The sequence below is a fragment of the Magallana gigas genome, chromosome 7, assembly GCF_963853765.1.
Source record: "Magallana gigas chromosome 7, xbMagGiga1.1, whole genome shotgun sequence".
In the NCBI taxonomy this organism is placed as follows: Eukaryota; Metazoa; Mollusca; class Bivalvia; order Ostreida; family Ostreidae; genus Magallana; species Magallana gigas.
This window is the reverse complement of record NC_088859.1, coordinates 50,141,940-50,164,365: the sequence shown is the minus strand read 5'-3', so window position 1 is coordinate 50,164,365 and position 22,426 is coordinate 50,141,940. Positions and strand designations below refer to the sequence as shown.

Below are 22,426 nucleotides of genomic sequence, written 5' to 3'. Positions count from 1 at the left end.
AATCTGCTTTTAAGCTGGTCATTTCATGATAACCTTTGTCTCGCTGTTTCGCAGGACAATTTACTAAATTTATAGTTAATTGAAGTTTTAGTTAGAATAAGAAACTAGAGTGACTTTTAGAGGTCCTTACTCTACAGATTCACAATTAGATTGCTGTGTCACATACATCAAACATACAAGTTCCTTATAATCATGCATTGCTTTGTTGTATTTTAGCTTCCTATAGATATCACTAAACTAACTCCTGAAGAACAAGCGGCCTTAAGACGAAGGAGACAGCCAAAGACCGAAATTAAACTGGAAAAAGAAATTGAAGATAATTATGACAGAAGGAAATATCTAAAGTATATCAAAAAATAAATGACTCTTGTTTAACAAATACTCTATTGTTGTTTGTTCAAATTATGACAGAAATATTACAGAGGGCCATATGAAGAATGTGGGTTTTTTTAACAAGCTTTTGACAATGTTAACAAAAGACCCGTAATTGGGTCAACACTTGAGAAGTCCATAGGCCATATCAATCTCCTGACTAACAAGTCAACTTTTAAAAGTAGCAATAGTGAAACGAATTACTAACTTTACTGATTGGAATACAGTACAATATAAAGACATGTCAAAGACAGAGTAGTTTAATGAAAACATTGTTATTCACAGATTACAAAGCTCTCCGAGATGAGACATCACCATCATAATGCATGTACATATGAAATCTCTTATATTAAAATATTTGATATTGTAGCGTGAATTTGTATGATAATCATACTTTATGTAAACATTACGTTTTGAAGGATACAATATGTATAAATACACTACCATACAATAAAGTATGGTATCATTTGATACTATACACTCAACAAAACTAAGCGTTCACCCAGTATAATGTATTTCCTATATGAAATAAGTTCATTGATTTGTCTTGCCATCGGGATGACCGATTTTCACTTAACCTTCAAATTGTGGAAAACGAAGCATTGACCACCCTGATCTCTGTTTGTGACCCGAGACCTTGACCTCTGCTAAATATCAGGTTTGGTTGATTTTTGCTCAGAGCCCACGGATTGTTTTAAGTTGCCGATAAAATTGATGCAACACTTATTAAATAAAAGACTCATATCAAAATAACGTTTCCTTCAGGTTGCTCAACATTTAAACAATGTTCAAGACAAAAAACAAAAAAAAAACAGCAAAGGACAAGAGCGTACAAGGGCTGACAAATCCCCCCGTACCCAGGATTGTAAAATGGCATATGAACATTTTAAAAATATTTACATTTGAAATTGTGCATCAGTACATGAACATGTCTAATATAGAACTGCATTCTCTGACAAATAAATAATGTACTTGGTACTTATCTTCTTTGTTTTATTTGCTTGCTTTCTAGACATTACAGCATGATCTCATATCTGTGCTAGAGCTATTTTTATCCGACATTGTGTATACAGAACATGAACATTACGTAATTGTTGTTATTATATAAATGGTATTGGGTATTTTTTCATAGTAATCCAATAAAAAAGCAAAAAATTAACGTAAAAGCAAATGAATTAAATATGAAACGCCGTATAAACGATTCGAACACCCTCTCAATCGAGAACGATGGACTACAAGACTCCACAGTGAGCTACGTTGACACATTAGAGTACAGGAGAATATTTTCAACTGTTTGGCAATAATCAATAAAATAGAACGTTTTTGGTGAAAACCACGAATTTAACCCATCAAGGGTCTATACTCCATTTTAATAAATCAATATTAAAAATAAATGAAAACTTATTCTTTTAATAAGAGTACTTTTAGGATGGAGTCAAGACCCATTCATACCTAAATTTTGCAATTTAGAACAGTGACTGGTCCAAGATTTTGGCATGAAACGCTGTGCAGCTTAATTTGGAAACCTATATCTGCCGTGTGTATAGAATGAAAGCACAATATTGACTTTCATCGTGAAATTTATAAGAAAAACAATACATACAATTAAAAAAATTTAATTAAATTTTGTTTCGTGATTTCAAAATTATTCCATAAGTTTTGTTGAGTGTATATTAAATATTGTGTCATTTGAGATAACAAAATAATATAATAACATACTGTATGAAATCATGATCACAATATCATAGTATCATACTGCATCAAATTGTATCATATAATTATGTTTGATTTGATATCATATCTTATGATATTGTATCATGATATAATACTGTTTTGTATCATTTACAATATCTTATGATACAATGTATATGATTCACTATTTTAAATAAAACAAAAATTATATCATATGATACATTGTTTCATGGAAGACAATATTGTATCATATGATACAATATTGCATCATAAAATATGATACCATATCAATAGAAAAAATATCATATGATGTGATGTCATATTACTTGAAACTATATCATATCATACCTTATCAATACCGTAGCACATGATATAATATTGTATACTGTTATATGACATAAATTTGTAACATACTATACAATATCATACTACAATATATAGAAAATAATGCAAACCATTTTCCATATATACACCCTGTATCAGCCTGAGACGCCAATATCAGCCAAATGGTCGAAGGCCCGAGGGCTGTTATTGGTCGAGGGCACTAATATCAGCCGGATGGCCGAAGCCCCGAGAGCTGTTATTGGCCGAGGGTACCAATATAGGTTGTAATATAAAATGGTATGCATTATCATATTTATCACATACCTAATAATAAATAATATTATTTATCAATAATTAAAGTACATTTTTATGCCTAAATTCAAGGAAGACATAATAATGCATGAATTTAGTCACACAATGTTTTGTGACGTATGAATCATTGCCTGAAATTTCTAACTAATTCTGAAGTGGAAATAATAAGAAAAGTTCTGAAAGGGATGCGATAATGATTCATATCAGCCCTGCAGAATCCATATCAGCCCTTCAGATCTGTATCAGCCATTGAGACTGATATAGGGTTTTTATAAATATAGCTGTATTGCATATGATAAAAACCTGTATTTATTACTAAGCATGTAATAACGTATCATGTAACATGACACAATTTGATACGATATCATATTAAATGATACAATTCGATATGATACAATATCGTCTGATACAGCAATATCATATAATGCAAGTTCATATTATATGATACAATATCAATAGATATTTGATAATACCATATTTTATACAAACTGTATATAAATACTCAAAAAAATGAAATCTGCTCCAGCATTACGATAATAGAGATCAAGCTCTGTATTTCTATTTAAACATCCATAGTTTTATAAACTGTTTGATTAGGTATCAACAAAATTTACTTTATTTTGGTACCAGCTCCAAGACCTTAACACCATTTGAGTTGCTGTAAAATGTTAAACCCGTCTAAGCATCTAAATAATCAAGATCACTCTCTGTATCTGAAGACACCTTTTTGATTTATTTATAACATAGTTGAATCAACCATGCAAGTTTGAATAGGTACTACTATTATTTACAAAAACATGTGACCAGTTCAAAAAAATATAATCTCTTCCAGCATCCGAAACTAATAGCTCAGATTCAGCATCCAAGGGTGTGGAGTGCATCAGTGTCACAAGATGCATCATCTAAGCTGATCTGGTAAAGACCAAACCAATAATAACGAAGATTTGTCTATCAAAGGGCACCTGCTCCAAAATCTTTAACCAGCTCCAAAAACCTTAACCTCATCCAGCATCCCGAGCCGTTGGCTCAGATTCGGCACCCATGGCTACTGAGAGCATCAGTACCACACGATGCACCAGCCATGCATGTTTGGTGAAGTTAGGACCAGTAATAACTTCGTCTCGGTTAGCTGAAAATATCATTAATCTATGAAAATGTACTTGTAGTAAAATTCCATAATACTTGATAATTGAAAAGATTTTTTTTAAACAAACCATACCTTTCTTATACTCATTAGAAGAAAAATTTTCTACAAGCAACTTTGTGAAATAAGCCCCACATTTCTTAATTGATTTCCCATCCCTTCAATTAGGACCCTAACTGACTGAAGGATTGATATTTGAACACCAGGGTAAATTTAAACTTCTTTAAACTAACTTGCTTTAAAAAAATAAAATGACCTTCCTTTACTTCAGAGGAATATTACTTTCATTCTGAGTAGAATTCTACCAACCTATTGTTCTGGTAAGTTAAAAAAAATGATTATTTCAAAGTGAAAATTTTGTAAAAATAGAATTTTGGCCAATTATGACACTAATTAATATATCAGTATTTTGATTGTCCTTTCTGTAGAGAGTTTCCTGAAATCAATGCGCGTGAATACTAGCTGTTACACGAACCTGTATTGCTGTACTGATTCACATAGAAACGGCATTCATGTTGCCTTACATTAGGGAACACCCTGTTTTGCATTCATAAACTTGATCATCAACTTTTACATATCATTGAATTAAAACATAAAGCAAGTTTTAAATGTCGTGTTTACTAGTGTTATGTTAATTTTCAATGAGAAGGCATGTTTTTTTTTTATTAAAAACCAAAAACTCTCTTTTTCCTTTACAGTAAAATTGTATTAAAGCTGGTACACAGACCTAAATACCTGGTAAGAAGTCAATACTATGACGCATAGAAATTATAATATATCAGTTCATCGTTTATTTGCAAAATTCAAAAAGGAAACATATTAAAACATCCATTAAAACAGCGTCGTGCGAACCTCGCCAACATGTTTTCTACCTGATCCCCCTCCCCCGGGGGAGGGGGTGTTACAGGCCTGGGCTTTAGAATGAATTACGCTAAATAATGTTGCACATGAAGTGTTTGACTATTACAAGACCCAGCCATTATCAGTCCATTCAAAAAGTCGTAGCTTAGACCAAAAGGCTTCAGTAAGCCGGCGTCTATTTCCAAGACCTTCATGAAGTGACCGTCCTTATCCACAACATGTACACAGTTCTGAGCATTGAAGTCGGAGACGAGGATATTGGCCTGGTTATCGGTCGTGACCCCGCGCGGCCATAACAGTTGGAGAAATCCCAGGACAGGGCCCCTGTAGGAGAACCTGTGGCCCCCGTCCCTGTCCACCACTACCACAGCCTTCTTCTTATAGTCGGACACAATCACGTCCCCGGTCAGATTGTCAGTGATGTAAGCAGGTGCTTCGTACAGCGCGTGCCCTTCTCTGTTCTCCTCTAAAGTCTGCACTTCCTGGCCGCTGTCGTTATACCGAACCACTTTGGCTTTTTTCAGTGGTACAACCATCCCAACCAACAATGTGTTAGTTTGGCGTGAGAAATGGACACTCATTGGCACCCACGGTTTGGTTATCTCGACATAAGGGCGTAGTTTGTCCTTCATTTTCTCTGACCATTTGAGAATATTCAAGTTGGTATCGATGTAAAAAAGTTCCCCCTTGTCGTTTATCGTATGACAGCCATAGCCGTCCTTACAAACAGACAACTTTCGAGATGACTCCATGGTGTCCAAGTCTTTACAAACCAGGTTGCTTGAATCACTGACCCATACCTGGTTCGTTTCAAAGTGAGAAATATGTCGTATACTGGTCAGTTCTGGGACGTCTATTTTCTGTCTCACAGCCGCCTTAGAAGGGGTTCTAGATGTAGGCTTTGATGCCCTTGTTTCAATACGTCCTATTAATTTACAAATATCTTCTCCATTCAAATCCCTCTGTTCATAAAAAGGTACCGGAAAATCGGGAACATTTGGACACCGTAATACAAGCTTTGGATGTGCTTTTACGTACGATAAAAATCGTGCTGGATAGCTTGCTGACTTTTCAAAGCCATCCAAAATCTCGCTCAGATGGGTACTGTTTGACAGAAGCTCACTTTTTGTTCTTTCAAGATTATTTAACTGAGTGCTCTGAAGGTCTTCCAATGCCTTTTTGTTTTCATCAACAAGTTCAGTTATAAGCGATTTTAATTTGGCCGCCTGGTTCTCAATGCGATCTAGTAAACCCCTAAACAAAGCCCGTCTTTCTTCAAGCTCCCCGTCGACTCTGCCTTGCTGGATCTGGCAGCGAGGGAGTTCTTCTGATCGAATTCTGTAACACCATTGTCTGTAATTCTGACGATGTTCGTCATAAGCCGTCTTGATGTCCACAAGCAGGTGCCCTGAATGCCCAAGGCTCTGGACACAGGACCCACAGAGCGATACCTCGCACTCCCTACAAAAGAAGGAATAACTCTCCTGCGGGTGGGTGGAGCACTTCTCTGGGTAGAATGTGGCGTATTTCTCTCTGTATATAATGACATCGTGAGTTTTGTGCTGTTCCTCGCAAGTTTCACAAAGATTCGTATTACACTGAACACAGAAATAAGTCACATTACTTCCACACACGGAACATTCTACGAAATGCATGGCGCTCGCTCCGTCGTCCATCATTGCACTTGGTTTGTGTTACTGTGTATCTGCCAAATGATTTGACAGAATGATCGGGAGTACTTTAAAACACAAAAAAAAATTTAAATGGCGTTATTACCAAACATGAGTATGGTATACAGATATAGATTTCAAGCAATAGGGCGCACAAGATTGTAAGTGTGCAGGAATCATCGACCCGAATCAATTGGAATTTAAATATACTAGTATCATATACCTAGTAGTGTATCAGCCCTGATACACGTGTTTTGGACTAGGTGAGACAGCAACCGAAAGCTAGGGCTGTATTGCCCTTGGGGCTGATATTTCTCTGTCTCAGCCCGTCGTCAAGGGGGTGTATTGCCCTCAAATTTGAAATTGATAATTTCCATATATCTCTGCTTTAAATTAAGACTAGTTTGTGAAATAGCGATAGAATAACGAATACTAAATACAAATTATCACCTTACACGTCTTAATATTTTTATTTATTACCGAAAATTGAAAAATAATAATTCAAAATTAGCGCCAAAGAGTGATGTGTATCTAAGTAAGGGGAGGTAACCTACACAACGGTTGTGTATTTAGAACAATAGCACGCTTTATGGTTTCATTATTATTCAAGGGTATCAATTTTCGTGGGCTGTAACAATACAGAGATGACAGACTTATAATGTCACACTATGGGCTGTAACAATACAGAGATGACAGACTTATAATGTCACACTATGGGCTGTAACAATACAGAGATGACAGACTTATAATGTCACACTATGGGCAGTAACAATACAGAGATGACAGACTTATAATGTCACACTATGGGCTGTTACAATACAGAGATAACAGACTTATAATGTCACACTATGGGCTGTAACAATACAGAGATGACAGACTTATAATGTCACACTATGGGCTGTAACAATACAGAGATGACAGACATATAATGTTACACTATGGGCTGTAACAATACAGAGATGACAGACCTATGATGTCAAACTATGAGCTGTATCAATATAGAGATGACAGACTAATGATGTCATGTTACAGTGACAATTCAGAGATGACAACAATCAATTAATAAAACTACTTGAATGAAGAACATTGATGTTAAATATCAAGTACAAGTTATTTAAGTAATAATTGATCCTCTTAATTTCAGGATAATTGTAACAATATCTCCTCGACACTTATCTTTGATTTCTACACAATATTTCAGGAGATGTATTACATGCATTATTCAGACTTAGACAATTTCTTAAATAAACACTCAAAATAAAATGATGATTTCAAGGCACTAAAACATATCTTCATGGTCTTTATTGTTGGTTAAAATATGTACATACAGCACAAAGTGTATAACAAATTGTCAGCCTTCATTAAACCGGACTGAAAACATCAAATAGGAAACTACAACACTCGTTGCCTATAACAGATACAGTTAAATAATCTACTTGATCAACAAACTTTAACGAAAGTCTATATCACCTACTTAAAATCTATTAAAACAAGCCGTCATCAATTAAGAGTATTTCCACACATCATGGACATTTGCTGAAGCAAAACCAAGTCGAATCTGAGCACCTGGAAGTCCTGTGTGCGCGTGATTCTCTGAATGTGGTCCACAAACCTCTGTACATACACCGACAGCTTACACGCCGTCCTATAGTCCTGCTGGTACCGGGACACCCCTGGAACGCTGACCCCTGGAACGCTGTCCCTGGGCTCTCCCGACACAAGGTTGTGACCGTTTAAGAAGCTGCCTTGACACTTGTTAGAGGAGTCCTCTCTTACATTCTGTACGACAAGTTTTTCATTGTGTTGATCGACTTGAACATCTCTCACACACGAGCCTGACTGTCCCTCCATTAAAGCTTGTACACGGTTGTAGTCCATCACTTTAAGATAGGCCTGAAGCAGGGTGGTCACAATAGATATGTATTTAGCACACTCCTCAGGGTCTGCAAATCCCCGATCCTCCTGACCAAGCACCTGGTCGTACAGGTAATCACTGGGGGCTAAATCTGATGGGCTGTCACTCCAGGTACTACCTACAAACAAACAAATCTCTACTTCTGTAAAATTGCAATAAGTTTAACATACATTCGAGTTTTATAACTTCAACACATTAAACAAACAATGGGGATGTAGAAATTTTAAAGTTTATGATAAACAAATACTAGGGAAAACAAACAGTAAAACTGACATTTCAATCCTCATTTCAAGTACCCCATTCCTATCTTTTTTCCTTGTGAAGAGTTCTCCTTCCCCCATTTCCTGTATTTGCCCTGAGAACAGTTGCCCTTTTTGTCCCAATTTTTATTTCAAGCTTTGAGCACTGTTTCCTGCATTTTCAATGTTATCCTAAGAACAGTATGCACCCTTTTTTTACCCATTTTTTATTTTTTACTCTTAAAACAGTTTCCTATTTCACCTGATTTCTTGTTTAATCTTGAGAACAGTTTTTTCCCTAATTTTCTGTTTTACCCTAAGAACATTTTCCCCTAATTTCTGATTTCTACCTAAAGAAGAATTCCCATTCCCCAGATTTTCTGTTTCACCCTAAAAACATTTTCCCCGAATTTCCTTTATTTTTTACCCTGAGAACAGGACTGTGAGGAGGGCTTCTCTGTGAAGGAAAGCAGCAGTTCCTTCATCTGGCTGGTAACGGCCAGGTCTAACGGTGTCTGGTTTGTGGTTGTTCTACATTCCAACAATGCAGGGCCTGTGGAAGATAAACAACAGTTACTCACATTTTAATCAAGGCATGATTGATTACTGATACATGATTTTACCTCATTAACTGTCCTTCTTCCCAGAGATAAATATTAAGAACAATGAGATGTCTATAAGCAGGGGTGTGCAATTACCATCGCCCGACGCCCGGGGCTACCGATTTTATAGGTCGGGCTAGCAAAAACATTAACTGTGGTAGCCCGTCGGGCTAGTAAATCATAACCAGAGTTGGCAAAATATGCCGGTGTCCTAGTAGGAAAAGTGTATCGTCATTGTTATCACAGAGGCATAATATCTGCTCCTTTTAAGTCACGATAGCCTAAAAATTTCTTAAGCATTTTTTTCTCGTGCTACATTCTTCTGATAAAAAAACACTCTGCTGTAAGTTTCACACTTTGAAGTTTTACCGACAGTGTTGACCTGACCAATGGCTAGACGAGATAGTCACGCCTCACTGCACATGGCTTCCGTAGTTACTTGTGCAGCTGTTTCAAGTGACATCACTGTTAAATGATTCCTTTTTTTTAAAATATGTATTCATTGGCTGTTTTTAATATAATTAATTTTTTTTACAGAGAGAGAGAGAGAGAGAGAGAGAGAGAGAGAGAGAGAGAGAGAGAGAGATGCATTACAGAGATATTATAAATTTCTGCACTAACTATTCTCATGAACACATTTTAAAGTGACCTCTTGGTGAATTTTAAAAAAAATCATATTTTGCATATTATTATTTGTGCATTTTACATTATTTTTAATTAAAATTTACCATTACGTAATTAATTGCATAGTTGTATTTTGTACATGGAAATTAAACAGGATAAAATGCATGCACACATAGATAGTTGCAGTGATTTTATAGAGTCTGTTCACATTCACAATGTTATGTTTGGGTTTTATTATATAAACGGTACCCAAACCAATTTTGTAACTAAAATGTGAGAGATCAATGAAGTTGAATATTTTTGAACTAGTCTACCACAGAAAACATGCAATAAATAAATATTTCGTATATTAATAATTATATACTAGTATCATACAGGAGAAAACATTATGTACATAAAATTAGGGTTTTTTATAAAATGAAATGTCGACATGTCTGAAATAGTCTGGCTAGTAACTTTGAATCTTGGGCTAGTAACTTTGGTACTCCCACTAGCCCCTGGGCTAGTGGCCAAATTTTGTAATTGCACACCCCTGATAAGTTGTCAAATTTCATGACTGATTGCAGCAGATATATAGAGGTGAAATGAAACACATAAAACATTCACTAATAATGTCTAGCTGTGGGGGAGAGGCTGGTCCTAGCTGCTGGAACTAGTGTCCTATCCTACCGTACTTATTACAATACAGCATGTTCAACTTAAATCAACTCTGAGAAAGTGTCCTAATAAATGCAAACAAAATTATCCGTGTTCATGTATACATATGTACCTCCATGTTGTAGAAGAAGTTTAGCAATTTCCAGCCGATTATTCATCACAGCATCATGGAGGGGAGTAATCTGGTCCTCTGTGGCCACCAGCAAATTCACCTTCTTAGGTTTCTTATCACCTCCTACAAGAAGTATCAATACACAGGTAACAAGCTCTACAGAATGTGAACACTGTATCAATACACTGGGATGTAATCACAAGCTCTACATATAGGGAGTAAACACTGTATCAATACACTCTACATATAGGGAGTAAACACTGTATCAATACACTCTACATATAGGGAGTAAACACTGTATCAATACACTCTACATATAGGGAGTAAACACTGTATCAATACACTCTACATATAGGGAGTAAACACTGTATCAATACACTCTACATATAGGGAGTAAACACTGTATCAATACACTCTACATATAGGGAGTAAACACTGTATCAATACACTCTACATATAGGGAGTAAACACTGTATCAATACACTCTACATATAGGGAGTAAACACTGTATCAATACACTCTACATATAGGGAGTAAACACTGTATCAATACACTCTACATATAGGGAGTAAACACTGTATCAATAAACAGGGATGTGATCACAAGCTCTACATATAGGGAGTAAACACTGTATCAATAAACAGGGACAATAATAACACAGTATCTGTTACCTTGACCCAGGAAATGATCCATAGTTTTGGCAGGAATAAAATTCAGCAATTCTCTCACAATTTCTAGATGCCCCAGGTTACATGCTTCGTGTAGAGGACTCCATCCAGCATTGTCACAGGTGTTTACATCCACGCCTAGGAGTGAATTTCACACGGTTGTTAACAATGATAATTCAAATACTAGAAATCTTGTGCGCTTGTATTCCATTTAAGTACATGTACCTGGTACTTTGAGCAGCTGTCTCACTTTCTTTGTGTTGTTCTTTATGCATGCCACTTGTAATGGAGTTTCACCTGCAAAACATCAAGTTGATTATTTAATGGACATGTATTTGGCCATGCATTTATCATACCACAATGTTTAAAACTACAAGTATATAAATTATCTATGCCAATACATGTACTTCTAATCTAATTTCTACCACATTTACCACAAAATTCATTATTTCTATTTGAACAAGTTAATGAGACTTTTCTATCATGGTCAGTGACCAACACCTTTGTTATTTCTCTTGTTGACCTCTTTTACGACAGACACATGATTGGGTTGTTCCTTGTGCTTGTCCTGTAAAACTCTCTTGCCCCTGGTCCTGTTGTCTTCATTTGACCTGTTTGAAAATACACCGTGTTTATCTTTATATTAAATTACATTTAACAAACTCAGAGACATGACACTTTAAGGTCTTATGCAATTCATTCGATATAATATTGTGCGTGTGTGTTGGGGGTGGGGGTAGAACAAACCTCAAAACACTTCTTTTAGGGTGTGAACTCTGATGAAAACTACTCTGCCTGCTCTCAATCTTGGGCAACAAAAAGAAATATTTGGTAACCTGGAAAATGTAATTAAAAGGAACAAATATAACAAATTGTACATTGCCTTAACAAAGTACTAGTACTCATGAAGCCAAAAATACTTTAAATGTCTTAAATTCCCTTGTTTCAAATTTCACTGTAGATACCTTTCAAGGAGATTTTAATTTCATTTTCACCAAATATCTGGGTTTTAAATTAAATTGTATATAATTAAGAAATCTTTGTGATCATGAACGTGGCAACAACAAGACCCACTACATTGTCTTCCATTAGCCAACATTACAATTAAAGATCTTACTATTTCCTTTAATGTTACATCCTTTGCTGGCAGATCCTGTAGGAGTAAGTAATCGTCCAGATTCCTAAGAAGCAGACAACAGAACTGCACCGCGATCCAGGGAGGAGTGAGACTTCTTAGAACCGTCCTCAACAAATGGCTGCTTACTAAATCTGAAACATCAATAGTTCATTTAAAGAGCTTTTTATTTGGCTTCTAGATTATATAAGGCCTTCATCATGCAACAGTTACTCCTCACAGAATCACAATGCTACTAAAACCCTTACTTGGGACGTGCCGCACGACTTCGTGTAATAAGGCGGAGGCTGTAATGCTAGCATTGATTGGTTCCAAGAGGCCTACCCTGTGACCTGATTCCATGTAATGAGACATCAGAACAGCCATACACACAAGACTCGTACTCAGTCTCACCAACTCTCTCTGTAAAACATGAGATCGCAGAAGTAATACTGTGGTTTCATCAATATTTGTTGAATACCAATTTTCGTGGATTTCGTTATTAAGTTGATCCACGAAATTAAGTGTTCATTGAAGTGCAATTTCTATTAATATCTTGTATTGATAGGGTCATTGGCAACGAATTTACGTATCCTTGAAACTGTGATTTTCACTTTATCCACAAAAATTGACATCCTTGAATATTAATGAAACCACAGTATACACAAGACTTGTTCTCAATCTCACAAAGTCCCTCTCAAGACAGGGAATGAGTAAACAGAATAATCATACACACAAGACATGATACACAACACTCACACTCAATATCATTATATGTTTCAGCAAGAGAAGTAACAAGACATCAGAACAGTCATCCACACAAGACTCGTACTCAGTCTCACTAACTCTCTCTGTTAAACAAATGAGTTGACAGAACAGTCATCCATACAAGACTCGTACTCAGTCTCACCAACTCTCTCTGTAAAACAAATGAGTTGACAGAACAGTCATCCACACAAGACCTGTACTCAGTCTCACCAACTCTCTCTGTAAAACAAATGAGTTGACAGAACAGTCATCCACACAAGACTCGTACTCAGTCTCACCAACTCTCTCTGTAAAACAAATGAGATGACAGAACAGTCATCCACACAAGACCCGTACTCGGTCTCACCAACTCTCTCTGTTAAACAAATGAGTTGACAGAACAGCCATACACACAAGACTCGTACTCAGTCTCACCAACTCTCTCTGTTAAACAAATGAGTTGACAGAACAGCCATACACACAAGACCTGTACTCGGTCTCACCAACTCTCTCTGTTAAACAAATGAGTTGACAGAACAGCCATACACACAAGACTCGTACTCAGTCTCACCAACTCTCTCTGTTAAACAAATGAGATGACAGAACAGTCATCCACACAAGACCTGTACTCGGTCTCACCAACTCTCTCTGTAAAACAAATGAGATGACAGAACAGTCATCCACACAAGACTCGTACTCAGTCTCACCAACTCTCTCTGTAAAACAAATGAGATGACAGAACAGTCATCCACACAAGACCTGTACTCAGTCTCACCAACTCTCTCTGTAAAACAAATGAGATGACTGAACAGCCATACACACAGGACTCATACTCAGTCTCACCAACTCTCTCTGTAAAACAAATGAGATGACAGAACAGTCATCCACACAAGACTCGTACTCAGTCTCACCAACTCTCTCTGTAAAACAAATGAGATGACAGAACAGTCATCCACACAAGACCTGTACTCAGTCTCACCAACTCTCTCTGTAAAACAAATGAGATGACAGAACAGCCATACACACAGGACTCATACTCAGTCTCACCAACTCTCTCTGTAAAACAAATGAGATGACAGAACAGCCATACACACAAGACTCATAGTCAGTCTCACCAAGTCTTTCTGTTAATGAACAAATGAATGATGTGCATACCAGTCTCAATGTAAAAAAAAAATTGTCAATCCTATAAATAATAGAGCAATCAATTAGATTTTATTCATTTGACTGAATAAGACATACTGGCGAGAACTCAGAGACAAGTTACCTTTGATGAACTGTCTGTATCTTCAGCGATACTCAGATGGAAGAGGTCCAGAATCTCCTTACAGTGGGAATTAACAGACAGGATAGTGTTGCCTGGCCACACCATCTGAGAGAACAAACACCCCCTTAATTTCCTGACATTCATGTCCCCAGTCTCTATCCTGAAATAAAAGGAAAAAGGAAAACAAATTCAAAACCTGTCATTCCAAAGCTTACTGTTTATCTTTACTGAAAAAGAAAATTAATTCATTATTGAATTTTTTCCCTTAAATAGAGCACCAGGAAATCAAAGTGGATCACAAAATATCAAAGAAGAGCTATCATGGTTTAGAATATACATGTATAGTTATATATACTTAAGCCATTACCGTAATGTCTCGTGTATAATACGCACTCGTGTATAATACGCACCCCCAAAGTTGACCAAAAAATGGCGAAAAAACAGCAGGTCCTATGTATAACACGCACCCAAAAAAATGGTTAAATCAACGGCCGCCATTTCCCCCCAAACTATCGATGTTTCATGTTAATTTTATAATCCATGCGCAATTTCTTTAATTTTGAGATCGGAACATAGCACAGACGATAAAAATCGACGGCCGCCATTTTCCCAAATAACTATCGATGTTTAATGATGATTTTTTAACCCAAGCGTAATTACTGTAATTTCGTGATCGGAACATGGCCTAAGCGATATTAGAGTCAAAGTTCTTACACTTTTAATTAAAAAGGACGGTACGATTTACATGGGCGGTATCAAATATCATTTGACACTTCGTAAAGAGTTTCTTACAACATCGGAAAAGTAGATCATCATACGTAGAGAAGAACGGCAACCGAGCTTAGTGCTTAAAAGTAATAATGTTTGCAGACATAAACCAGAAATTATTTAATTGATTAATTATAGTCAAACCCTATGATTGTTGTTTGAATAAGCATTGTGAAGAAACGTACGTATGTCGTATATCGTCATTATCAAGTCGTACAAATGATCGATGTAATTTTAGCAGTGTCTATGTAAAGCAATAACGTTTAACTGCATAACGGGACACAAAGTAATTAAGTTTAATAAAATCAGAATAATTGCTTATCTACATGCACTTGAAAACACCCTGTGAAGTCCAACACGAGAGAGGTGCATGCTTCTGACACCGGAAATTGTTAAACAAACATTGACCACGCGCCGAGTCAACAGGTGGCTGCTTACGTAATGGCGAATACACTGGCGATATTTAAACTTGTTTGATGCAAGAAATAGTGTTAAGAGAGGATAAATATTTCAATACATGGGGAAAAAAAATTAAGAATAAGGTATTTCTGATGCAGTAAATTTAGTATACATTCATTCAATTTGCATAACACGTTATATCGGCAGTCACTACTCCCGTGGTATCAAGAATCACGGCTTGAAAAAATGGGGTACAATTTTGGTCCTATGTATAACACGCACCCCCCACTTTTGATCAAATTTTGGCTGAAAAAAAGTGCGTGTTATACACGCGACATTACGGTAAGTTCAGTTGCTAGCGTGCTTTCCAAATGCAGTAATGTATTAACAACGTCTCAAGCCAAGAACATAAGAAATTGAAACCTGTTCAAGAAGTATTGGAGGTTAACTTCTAGGGCTGCTACCACACACCGCAGGAGTAGGATGTGGCTCTCAGGAATGGTGGTGCTGTCTGCCTCATTAAGCCTCTCAACTAAAGACCTTCCATATGCACAAAATGACAATTACTTAATGATACAATACTGCCCTATTTCTCTTCTATATATTATTAAAATTAAAATCAGTCACACCAAAGAGTAAGTATGTTAAATGCCAAGTGGAGTGGTGTGCGAATAAAATGTATCATCTAGGGGGTGGTCACATGTTACCCTATAACAGTGCTCTGGCTGCCTTCATCCAAATCCTTGTACATGGACAGGTACAGCTCAGTGACAGAGGATCTGATTGGTGGATGCAGATTGAGAATCTTCATTAGGACATTGCAGCAGCGGTACTGGATCATCTCATTCCCCACTGTCTAACAAACAAGTTTTGTATCAGTCTGGTCCATCAAATAAAACCATATCACTACCCATACATGTAATAATAACTCTAATAAAATGACTGGCTGATGGTTCAAAGATTTGTTTACAGCTGACTGAACACAATATAATTAACCTTTTCAGAACTTTCTTAACTATACTAGCTACATTGGTATAACAGTTTGATTAAAACCACCCCCCTTCTCCTTATACTCATCAGGGTCTGACAGGTAGTCATCTTTACACTACCTTCACCTCTTACCAATCAGGGAAAGGCTTTCACTGTTTTAGAAAATTTACTGGAACTATTCAAAAGGAAATAAAACAATTAATTTATACAGATAAAAGCATGTCTGTAACTGATTGGTATATTTAGATTGAATGCAAATATAGGGGTCGTGTGAAGATGAACTCTTATCGGTACCTATTAGACCTTGACGCCTATCGGTACCTATCAGACCTTGACGAGAGTAAGAAGGGGGTGGTTTTAATCAGACTGTCCGTATACACGGCAAAAACCACAATCTGCTCCTGTCCCTTTATACCTGGACCTGGAATAATCTGTCTCGGATGCCTCTGATGATGCGAGTTGTCGGAAACTGTCTGTCTGAGGTACTTGACATCACCAGATCTAACCCCGACAGGAAAAACCGGGGATCGCCTCCATCCTCCTCAAAAAAGGCCAGGATAATTCCCTCCAGGTGTTTTGGGAATGGGGTTGATATTTCTTCTTCCTGTAAGTAGCAGCAACTATACTGTCATATGCATAGTTTAGACATCAACTGAATAAAGCATCTACAGTATTAAGGGAAGTAACTCAAATGTTTGCATGACTTATAAACCAGCAAGTTAAGATCAATTTTCATTTTTCATAACTTTTTTTATGCATAAATATGTCTAAAGGACATAAATTCCCTATTGTCTAATGGTACATTTTTACTGCAACATGAAGAGAGACCCCATTGTGGCCCTGCTGCCAACTGAATTAAAAGTATTTTGTGATTTTCTGATTAAAGATAATAGATAAGTAAAACAAAATCTTGAACAATTGATAGGCACAAAATTTTCTTATTTTCCTTTAAGATAGAGACATTGAAAGTGAATTTTCAATATTCCCTACATACTTGATAACTGTCTTCGGGCATCCCTGTGAATTTTGAGGGTTGCCATAAATCTCCTCTATGTATGATCTGTCAACAATACACACAGCAAATGAAATTCTGCAGAAATGTTACTTCTACAGCGACAAGAAATTCTGGCAATTTTTATAATAATGAATATGAACATGTACAAATTGTACATAAAAAAAAATGTCCATTAACTTGTCATTGGCCAACAATGCATAACTAAACCAGCATTTGACAATCTCTAAAACATTCTTGGGGGGGGGGTGTCTTGAATCTTTAAAAAGAACTCTTTATTATCTAGTGTCAGAGTTCTTGAAATCTTTCGGTCCTGTCGGCAAGACCGATAAAAATAACCAAGGACCGATTACTTGAGGTTGCCTGTCAGTCCAAATGACCGGTAGATATGGACAGAGTAACTTGCGAAAATATAACTAAATTTTATACTCACTTAGGAGATCCGAACGCATACGATAAATCTAGAGGAGTTTTTCGCGGGTTTTTTCGCTCTCTCTAGACTTATTATGCATTTTCGGAACACCTCAGTAATTATTACTTCCGTTGCTTTCGATAAGTTTGGCGAGTATTTCGTACATATTGATACGGTGTGTTTATAATGCAGCTAACAGATGTAGTCAGACAATAGGAATAAGTCTTTCAATCATTTTCCAACCTAGATGTCGTCAGAAATCATGGGAGAAATTGGAGAACTTGTTTTAAACATAGCGTGAACTGAGGGCCCCCTATAAATCCAAGATGGAGAGTGTTGTCTCGTTACGTTTTTTCAATGTACATTGCATACATCGAAACAGGGTTTTCAGTGAATGTTTTTATTGCAATACACACAAAAATCCCAATGTAATCATTTATAAATTTTTTCGGGAAATAAGAACTCCGCTATCTGACAACCGAGCCCTAGTTACATATGAGATGTGCAGAAAGAGAACAAGAAGAAAGTCGATAATGAGAGAGGGAAGGAAATAAAAATAATTAATGAAGTGATAAATAAGAATGTTATCAGGAGCCAGAATGTGAAAGTTAGAAGAAATCAGACCAATTAAGGAAAAAAGAGAGAAATTAGAAGGCAAATATACTTGTAGTTTTTCATCTTTCTATTGAAAATGTTTGGACTGATAGAAATCAGTCTGGACTGACAAACTTCTGATGGTTGTCAGTCCAAATGACTGACAGTGGAAAAAAGATTTCAAAAACTCTGTAGTGTGCTGTAACATTTAAATGTGTCCAAAGTACAACATTTTTTTTTTCTTTCAATATCATTGAATAAAACTTCAGTAAAATATCATCTTTGCTAGCCAAGGGTTTTCGGTCCACTTTGCTCCCCATAAACCCTTGGCGGATTTCATTACGAAAACTCAGTGACAAGCTCCGTTTTATGATTGGCTGCAGCTGCGAGTAGCTGATCAAATCGCAGTGCTTGTAAATATAAACTTTAAAAGAAAACACGTGTGATCTTTGGTAAAACATTCGGTGCTTTTAACAGGTTGAGGCACAAGTTCTCAAGTACAGTCTCCTCAACAATGGTCTAACCAGGCTCCACCGTCACCAAAATTTTCAAATCCCTCAACTCATTCCTCAACTCAAATCCTTTAAAGGAACGTGCATAAATTTGAGGTCAAACCTCAGATTTGAGGCTGAGTACTGACTTGAGGAAAATTGGTGACGGCGGGGCCAGATCTCTTTAAAAACCTATATATTTTACTGGGATTGAACATAGTTCTACCAACTTGTCAAGGCTCGCGTGATAGCATGGGAAGTAAACATGGCGAATGTAGAAGTTGCCTATCCCGTTAGTATATACGTTCCTTCTTATGGTTATTGCTTCTAAAGGTTCAATGAGCTTTGTTTTATTTAATTTCTTTGCTCCACAATATTCACGACAACGATACCTGGTTTTATGGTATAAAAGCTTCATCAGCGACTTTTTCACTCCCGGTACAGGTCCTTACAAAACACTATGGATAAGACATTCTGTGCTTTCCCTAGGTTACAACTTAATTTGTATTTAATAGCATCGTTAATTATGATCCGATATTCGGTAGTCAACATGTGTTTAAGCTGTATTAATGCCGTAGTGTTTATATAACCCGTTGTTTAATTCGATTAAAATGTAAATATGCAAGGGGGGCAACTCAAGTTGCTCGCTAGATAGCGCCACCACATCACCGAGTTTTCGAAATGAAATCCGCCAAGGGTTTATGGGGAGCAAAGTGGACCAAAAACCCTTGGCTAGCGAAGACGTAAAATATTTATGCCATAAAAAAGAGAAGATTGTGACTTGTATCAATGTTCAATAATTCATTTACCTTGCTCCTCTTTATCTGCTGCACTGCCTGATCCAGGTCCGCCATCCTTTTTCTTTTCTTGCCTTTATCTACATGAATTGAAGGCAAAAATCAACAGAATTTCTGTTTTTAATTTGCATTCCTTCTCATTTTGAAAAAACAGCACAGTATTTTCTTGGTAAGAGTGATACTTATAGTGATAATAGCAAATAAACTATATTAATCTATTTCTATACCACCTGACATACACAGTCTCTTTAATTTTCTGAAATATGAGTACTCAACACCATAAAAATGTTCACCTAAATTACATATACACCATTTGAAAGATACCTCTCACTCATAATGTACACCAAAGAATCTCAAACTACATGTTAGTCTTTTCTTTATGCAATTGCATACCAATCATAGGACAAGATAAGTTCCAATCATTTCATTCAACCCTTCAACCTTAAAGATCTTGTTTCTATTGTGGTAAAAATTCATAAACACATAAATTTCCTTCTCTCTTTTGCCTTGTGAACTCATTCTATTCAAGTTTCTGTGGGTTTGCTCTGTTCAGTTTAAACTCCTCAAGTTTCAGACCTAATTTACCCTTACTTTTCCCAAGTGTGGACCCAGGCTCAGATACAGGACAAGTTGCATCCTCTTTCTTTGCTGGAGACACAGTTAGGCTCTTTGTCTGAGATCTCAAACCAGGAGATCCCCGAGGGGTGAGGCTCATGGTCTGGGAGTTCACAAGGGGAGATCCACTGGGAGTTAGACTATTGGTCTGGGAGCTCTCAAGGGGAGATCCCCTTGGGGTGATGGTGATGAACTTCCGGGGAGAACTACTGGCAGACCCTACAGAAGTCAACTGGCTAAACTGGATGTCGGTGATGCTGTCGTCAATGTCCACAGGGCGGTTGACCTTGGGACTACTGGTCATGTCCTGTCTGACAAGGTAATCCAAAGGGTCCGGAGGCGGGTCCTGCCAATGAAACATTCATCAGGTGATTATATATGATGCAGCATTCATAATAGCATTAAATAATATATCACATCTAATAACATTTATTGAACTACAGTTTCTGTCTTGGCTGGCTATATACATGTAGCATAACAATATATAAATACATGCAATCCCAACCATTCCTTTTAATGTTTTGTTTTTTTTTCATTTAAATCAATCTCCTAACAACTTATAGTACCTTTAAGATGTAGTCACCGATGAACTCTGGGCGTAGGCACATTATGCCAAACTCAATCAGGTGTTGAGCTTCTGAGACATTACGCTCTCCCACAAATACATAGGTCAATAGGTTAGCGACCCGACTCTTGTTCCCCACTGGCAACGTTAACTTGTAAACTTCCGCACCACCACATGAAAGTAATCTGTAAATAACAACACGCAAATTGCTACTGAAATCAAAAAATAGTTTACACTTAACCTCTCTAATCATATACACAATGTACAAGAAAATAATTCATAATTTAAGTGACCTTGTATATATGGAGCTTTTCCTTGATCCTCGGACAATCACCGCAACCTTCCATCCAGAGAAAGGGAGGGTCAAGAAAGCCTCCACATGAAATCTCCACCTCCTTGCTGTTTCCCCCATTTCTCGTGTTTCACCATCAGAAAAATTCACCCACTCATAGTTTTCCTCTGGCAACCATTTTCCTTCCTTTGCCGAGTCGTTGATGTAGTTTGGATGAAGAACCCACCTTCCCTGAGCACAGGCACACAGGAACTTTTCGCTACGAGACAGTCTGCCGCATATTAGATGAGTGCATGCCGGTTTATAAGTCTGCAATGTTCAAACAGAATTACTAAGACTCTTTCCTAAGCTTCTTTGGAAGAAGAATACTCATGAACCTTAAACTGCAATAGAAATTGTTGCAATATCATATATTCCTTTCATATCATGTAAAAAAATCTATAGAGATAAACATACCTCTGACTGCACATACACTGCCCCAAGTCCAACAATCTTTTCTGAAAGCTCCCTTTTCTCTCCCTCTTCAAGTCCAGATAAAAGAAACTGGCGGCTGCAGCCTAAACTTTTCTGTAAACGAGTCTGTAGATTTGATGACGTCATAGTTCATAAAACACGGCTTCAAACATATCTGCATTTGTGTCCTTTGAGGTAACTATATACATTCTTTGATTCATACTGGCTTGCCTTCAGACTGTAATCAAGAATAGAAAATGAGAGAGAGAGAGAGAGAGAGAGAGAGAGAGAGAGAGAGAGAGAGAGAGACAGAGAGACAGAGAGAGAGAGAGAGAGTGAGAGAGCGTGTTTATCATATACAAAATCCAAAGCAGTCTAACGAATTAGTGAAACAATAATGAGTACATTATTATTTCAACAAGATCAACAGATATTAAAGACTGTCAAACCTTCCCTATTGTTTGGCTACAGTACTTAGAGTGTAATTCTTACCTCATGTAATCGACTCATATATTGTATGAAGATCATACGGCATGCTTATCATATATGTTTGGCATTACACAGCTTGAGCATGGTAATTCAACGCGTAATAAATAAGACATAATTTTGACTGGCTACCGTCATTCTTTCCCGCGCTGACGGAATTCCGAACCCGATTAGAATTTCGTCTTCCAATTTCAATCTAATTAAAATTAGATGTTAGATCCGCTCGCTTACT

The 22,426-nt window shown here is 36.9% G+C and overlaps 2 protein-coding genes across 2 annotated transcripts; both read right to left on the bottom strand.

Annotated features, from left to right (window-relative positions):
• Positions 1-3,701: 3,701 nt before the first annotated feature.
• Positions 3,702-6,381, bottom strand: LOC136269947 (tripartite motif-containing protein 2-like). Its single transcript, XM_066065874.1, has 2 exons — positions 4,812-6,381; positions 3,702-3,829 (listed from the first exon to the last, which is right to left on the bottom strand). Exons 1-2 carry the CDS (start codon positions 6,379-6,381, stop codon positions 3,702-3,704), a joined length of 1,698 nt encoding a protein of 565 aa, XP_065921946.1.
• Positions 6,382-7,658: 1,277 nt separating this feature from the next.
• Positions 7,659-22,364, bottom strand: LOC105345470 (SMC5-SMC6 complex localization factor protein 1). The gene is made up of 20 exons (XM_011453599.4): positions 22,201-22,364; positions 21,712-21,946; positions 21,257-21,564; positions 20,965-21,148; positions 20,375-20,744; positions 19,796-19,863; positions 17,472-17,537; positions 16,893-17,081; positions 16,195-16,343; positions 15,911-16,027; positions 14,321-14,480; positions 12,576-12,729; positions 12,310-12,461; positions 11,940-12,028; positions 11,694-11,803; positions 11,418-11,489; positions 11,196-11,330; positions 10,525-10,647; positions 8,957-9,082; positions 7,659-8,408 (listed from the first exon to the last, which is right to left on the bottom strand). The coding sequence occupies exons 2-20, from the start codon at positions 21,853-21,855 to the stop codon at positions 7,876-7,878; spliced, it is 3,249 nt and encodes a 1,082-aa protein (XP_011451901.3). The 5' UTR covers positions 21,856-21,946; positions 22,201-22,364; the 3' UTR covers positions 7,659-7,875.
• Between the last annotated feature and the right edge of the window lie 62 nt (positions 22,365-22,426).